The sequence below is a fragment of the Anabrus simplex genome, chromosome 6, assembly GCF_040414725.1.
Source record: "Anabrus simplex isolate iqAnaSimp1 chromosome 6, ASM4041472v1, whole genome shotgun sequence".
Lineage (NCBI taxonomy): Eukaryota > Metazoa > Arthropoda > Insecta > Orthoptera > Tettigoniidae > Anabrus > Anabrus simplex.
The window spans coordinates 9,120,578-9,126,577 of NC_090270.1; the positions used below are offsets into that span (position 1 = coordinate 9,120,578).

A 6,000-nucleotide genomic window follows, 5' to 3' on the forward strand; every position below is an offset into this window, starting at 1 on the left:
GGCTCTAAAGAAGGCCAAATTCAGTGTCAAATTCAACGAGACATAACGTGGTCCTTGATGGCCCCAACGAATTATATATAATAATAATGTCAGATGTTGGCCCGTGACGTCGTAGTTTCATTATGGCTGACTTTCAACGAATTGACGGGATGTACTGACTATGAACTATGTAGTCATAAACATGGCTATCATGGCAAGAATGTTGCAGCGCTTGACAAATATTTGCATTTAATAATCACTTATGAATTGCAAAAAACAATTTTGCATCTAAGGTCCTTCTTTGGACGTAGTAGAATTCGTCCTTTAGGTTAAAAAATTGGTTACGTCGCGCATTCCTATCGATGAAATAGCACCGTAAAATTTGTCACAAATGGAACATAATAATTGCTTTTACTTAAATGAAGTGAAAAATCTGCGGTAAATTAAGAAATACCGTCGTTATTAGAGAAATATGAACACATACTTAAGGCCTGTAGATAGGACTCCTTTATGTCGTATTCCGCTGCTGGTGCCGTCTTTTGTTAATTTCTTGAGGTCCAGGGCTAAAACCGGGAAATGGGAATGCTATGTCTGTGGGTAATCATTATCTTTGTCCATATGACTAGTGCGGCCAGTTCAAACAGCAAAATGGTGGTTAACAGCATTCACAATGTTATTTCGTTATTCAATGAGCCAAATGACCATGTTACAAAAATCATTTTTGTTGAAAGAAAAATGGCATGATCCCTGGACCAATGAATATTTTTATTTTTGTTTGAAGGAAAATAGCATGATAGCACTACCGTGAATTGACAACTGAAGCAATGAAACGAAAGCAAAGAAGTTCAGTGAACACAGACATCACACACGAAACTGTTCAATCAATCAATCAATACTGATCTGCATTTAGGGCAGTCGCCCAGGTGGCAGATTCCCTATCTGTTGCTTTCCTAGCCTTTTCCGACATGATTTCAAAGAAATTGGAAATTTATTGAACATCTCCCTTGGTAAGTTATTCCAATCCCTAACTCCCCTTCCTATAAATGAATATTTGCCCCAGTTTGTCCTCTTGAATTCCAACTATCTTCATATTGTGATCTTTCCTACTTTTAAAAACGCCATTCAAACTTATTCGTCTACTAATGTCATTCCACGCCATCTCTCCGCTGACAGCTCGCAACATACCACTCAGATTGAAATAATAACATTAAGTTATTTATTAGACCACCTAATCAATACAAAATCGTCTTGGATGATTTACATAAATTTGTTAGCTAATAATGGGACATGTTTCGCCTTCCCTGAAGGCATCATCAGCCATAGTCTTAACCTTAAATTAAAAATAAGCGTCTAAATAACATGTAGTAATGAAATGAATTTTAAAAATCTTGAAGAGATTTGAAGTAAAATAACATTAAAAATAACAATGATGGTTTGAAAATACAATGTGACGAGATACAATAGTGGAAGTATTAACAAAATTGCACTATCCTTTACATCCTTACTACAACCCCTAAACACCCTCATAACTATGTGCAGAGATCGTTACCCTTTATTTACAATCCCATTTATGTGATTACCCCAGTGAAGATCTTTCCTTATATTAACACCTAGATACTTACAATGATCCCCAAAAGGAACTTTCTTGGCCGTGCGCGTAGAGGCGCGTGGCTGTGAGCTTACATCCGGGAGATAGTAGGTTCGAATCCCACTATCGGCAGCCCTGAAAATGGTTTTCCGTGGTTTCCCATTTTCACACCAGGCAAATGCTGGGGCTGTACCTTAATTAAGGCCACGGCCGCTTCCTTCCAATTCCTAGCCTAGGCCTTTCCTATCCCATCGTCGCCATAAGACCTATCTGTGTCGGTGCGACGTAAAGCCCCTAGAAAAAAAAAATTAAAAAAAGAAAAAAAAAAAAAAGGAACTTTCACCCCATCAACGCAGTAATTAAAACTGAGAGGACTTTTCCTATTTGTGAAACTCACAACCTGACTTTTAGCCCCGTTTATCAACATACCATTGCCTGCTGTCCATCTCACTACATTTTCGAGGTCACGTTGCAGTTGCTCACAATCTTGTAACTTATCACTCTATAGAGAATAACATCATCCGCAAAAAGCCTTACCTCCGATTCCACTCCTTTACTCATATCATTTATATATATAAGAAAACATAAAGTCCTATAACACTGCCCTGAGGAACTCCCTTCTCAACTATTACAGGGTCAGACAAAGCTTCACCTACTGTAACTCTCTGAAATCTATTTTCTAGAAATATAGCAACCCATTCAGTCACTCTTTTGTCTAGTCCAATTGCACTCATTTTTGCCTGTAGTCTCCCATGATCCACCCTATCAAATGCTTTAGACAGGTCAATCGCGATACAGTCCATTTGACCTCCAGAATCCAAGATATCTGCTATATCTTGCTGGAATCCTACAAGTTGAGCTTCAGTGGAATAACCTTTCCTAAAACCGAATTGCCGGCTCCGGTAAAGAAGTAGGGGACTGGAAATAATAATAATATTGCATTGAAAATTACTCACTTGTTTTCAGGACTCCATTTTGAATATTATTAGGTCCCGAAATGTGGCATTCTTAGTGATTTTGTCGATAATATTGGTAATAATTGCAGATATTAAAAGCATAGTAGCATGGAAGTTACAATGCAAAGCATGGATGTTACAATAGAAAGCATGGATGTTGCAACATAAAGCATGGAAGTTACAATGCAAATATGTTATTGTCATGACAGAGCTTGGCCTGGATTTTGCAAAGATAGGTTAGAGCCACCAAATTATACTTTTTTCTTGCCGTGCGGGCAGTATGCGCCGCGGCGATAGTTTAGAGCCTCTCGAAGGGAGTGTGGCCCCCGAAGGGGGCCACTGTTCTCATGACAGAGCTTGGCCTGGATTTTGCAAAGGTAGGTTAGAGCCACTAAATTATACTTTTTTCTTGCCGTGCGGGCAGTATGCGCCGCGGCGATAGTTTAGAGCCTCTCGAAGGGAGTGTGGCCCCCGAAGGGGGCCACTGTTCTCATGACAGAGCTTGGCCTGGATTTTGCAAAGGTAGGTTAGAGCCACTAAATTATACTTTTTTCTTGCCATGCGGGTAGTATGCGCCGCGGCGATAGTTTAGAGCCTCTCGAAGGGAGTGTGGTCCCCTTATGACAGAGGTTGGCCTGAATTTGCAAAGATAAATTACAGCTACTAAATTAGAGGAGTTGTAACATCCATGCTTTATGTTGTAACTTCCATGCTTCTCACCTATCTGAAATTCCTTGCTTTGTTGTAAAGTCAAAGTAACCAGTCTATACTATAACATCTCTGGAAACAAAGATGGCCATCATAAATATATCCTCCTACTTCTTGTGTGCAATTATTACCAATATTACACACAAAATCACTAATAATGCTACATTTCGGGACCTAATAATATTCAAAATGGAGTCCTAAACACATGTAATTTTCCATGCAATATGATTATTATTTCCAGTCCCCTACTTCTTTACCACTGCCGAATTGCCTTCTATCGAACCAGTTATTAATTTCACAAACATGTCTAATATAGAAATATAGAAAGTGAAAGACAAACAAAAGGCATACGTGCCTTACTGTAAGCGTAGCACTAAACGTACTTGTAAACTAGTAAATTAGGTATACATAATACTCTCCAAAAATAAAATATTTCTTAATTTACTGCAGATTTTAGATTTCATCTGTGTAAAAGCTATTATTATGTTCTATTTGTGACAAATTTTATGGTGATATTTCATAGATAGGAATGCACAACGTAACCTAAAAAATTTCTGAAACCCAAATTGGCAAAGGTCAGCTTCTATAACTGGACACGCTTAAATGCTATACATAGCTACACAATGTCACAATAGATGCCTGGTTACTCCCACAATACTTACAACATCCTTGCTTCCTTCCAATCCCATTCTCCAGCCATTCTCCAGTCTTTCATCTTATTGTCATTTTTATCAAACCGGTCAAAATCAATCCTTTCAATATCTTCAACCACAACTTCTACATCTCCTTTCTCAGACCAATCATATACAAGGAGTTCAGCATGGGAGCTATAACATACAAAGATACTGGTTAAGTAACAAATATCACTACTGAACAATATACGAAGATCACATTTCTCATAGTCCTACCTGATATCTTTAAGATAGTGCTGCTTGTATACTTCTTCCATTGTGGTCAAGTATTGAGGAGTAAAGACTTTAGAGTTAACTTCATATGATACATTTCGCTTCTTGATACGTTCTTGCACTTTGGCAACGGGAATATCCAGATATATAACTAAATGTGGCCTCATGATTTCTGTGATGGTGTTCTTTACAAGTTCATAGTAAACACTCTTAGCTGAAAGGATAATGAATAAATTACAGAGGTTATAAGTTACAATAGTGGTACAGACAACCTGTACTAGGATATTATTGAACAAGCTGTCTGCAAATTTGACTTGCCAAGCAGAACTACAGAAATAATATAACAATGGCCATTTACTGAAATCATCACAGGTTAATAAACTCAGGTTATACCATACTGACTCGTGTCTCCTTACTGTGAAAGCAATGTATATAAAATTGCTCCATACTTCACATTTGCTAAAGAATACAAGCATAAACTTGGGCCAAACTCTGACATTCATTTCTGGTAGTTTGTTAGGACAGCACAGCAACAAACTGTTAACTCACCGCCTTTGCTTATGTACCCACTCTTAAACATAGTTTCAACGAACACAAAATCACTATAGGCACATCTCTCCAGAACTACACCCTGCCCTGAAACAAAGATATTTACTTGAATTATAATTCTAGAATTTTCCAAAGACGGCAAAACGGCTATTAACCAAAACATATGGAAGAGAACAGTACTTATGAATACTTACCAGTGCTAAGGACATGAGCCAAGGCATCAATATATTGAGAATACCTCAGTTGATACATCTGTATCTGAAACCTAGCAGTATTTTCATGTTTCGGATTCTGACAAAAGCTTTTGACATCATAACTTTTGCAAGATTCAGGTAGGAGTGTGTCCAACTGTCTTAAATCATAATTGTAGCTATTTATGTAGAACATATCCATAGTCACTTCAGGAAGATGCAACATGTCAAGATCTTCTGCAAGACACTTTGCAAATTCAGTTTTACCCGAGGCAATAGGACCTTCAACAACTATTATCTTTGAATTTTCGTCAAACCTGTGTGTTGTATGATCAAATAGAGCTTGAAGAAATGTATACTTCTTTTCCTTGTAAGGCCATGGAGTTGGTCTTTTCTTGGTGGGGTCTCTTAAAGCTTTTCCAGAAATATTAGCAGACTGCACTCTTGTAAGAGGCTGAGCCTTATTTACTTTCTTAAATGGTTTGAGCAATGAATTGCTCTGGTTTTGGTATCCATTGAGAAGTTTACCAATATTTGTTCTTACACAAATCCACGCCATGACATAAACTATATTGAAAAGTCCTTACAGGACGTGCAAAAAAAAAAATGTATTCAGACAGCTTACAACGTACACAAATAATCTATATGCTTCAACATATGAAACACATACGTATCGCCAGAAACCGACTCATTCCATACTTATAACCTACCTACCCTAAGAGAAAAAGCAAAGGCAAAGAGTACCAAAAAGCATCGATTCCTATCAGTTTGGCCAACATCATTGTTCTTGTTCTTGAAGTAGATTTGGGCTTGTCATTTCACCCAGACACAAGAAAGGAGAGCGCAAAAGTGGTTTGACAGGCAATGCTACATAGCACGAAAAGACACCTTACGCGCGTTAAGGCCGGTCTCCACTGATTAACATTGAACACCAACATGTTAAATTTAACATGTTACAATTGACATGTATATAGTGATTGTGTCTTCCAATTGACTTTGCATGTTAACTCAGAATGTTGAGGTTAACACTTTTAACATGTTGCGTGTTTTCCGCTCCAAGTGGAAAACATGTCAAGTCAATTACTTGTTCGTGAGATGTTGGCACAGCTTCGGCACCTTCCTTG

At 37.9% G+C, this 6,000-nt stretch overlaps 1 protein-coding gene across 1 annotated transcript in view; it reads right to left on the reverse strand.

Moving 5' to 3' along the window:
* Nucleotides 1–5,613, reverse strand: part of ND-42 (NADH dehydrogenase (ubiquinone) subunit ND-42) — a 35,640-nt gene extending 30,027 nt beyond the window's left edge. Inside the window, exons 1-4 of the mRNA XM_067149653.2 lie at nucleotides 4,880–5,613; nucleotides 4,686–4,772; nucleotides 4,140–4,350; nucleotides 3,894–4,058 (exon numbers count right to left, since the gene is read on the reverse strand). Of these exons, the coding sequence (XP_067005754.1) occupies nucleotides 3,894–4,058; nucleotides 4,140–4,350; nucleotides 4,686–4,772; nucleotides 4,880–5,435 (1,019 nt within the window). The 5' untranslated portion in view covers nucleotides 5,436–5,613. The remainder of the gene's footprint in view (nucleotides 1–3,893; nucleotides 4,059–4,139; nucleotides 4,351–4,685; nucleotides 4,773–4,879) is intronic.
* Nucleotides 5,614–6,000: the final 387 nt, after the last annotated feature.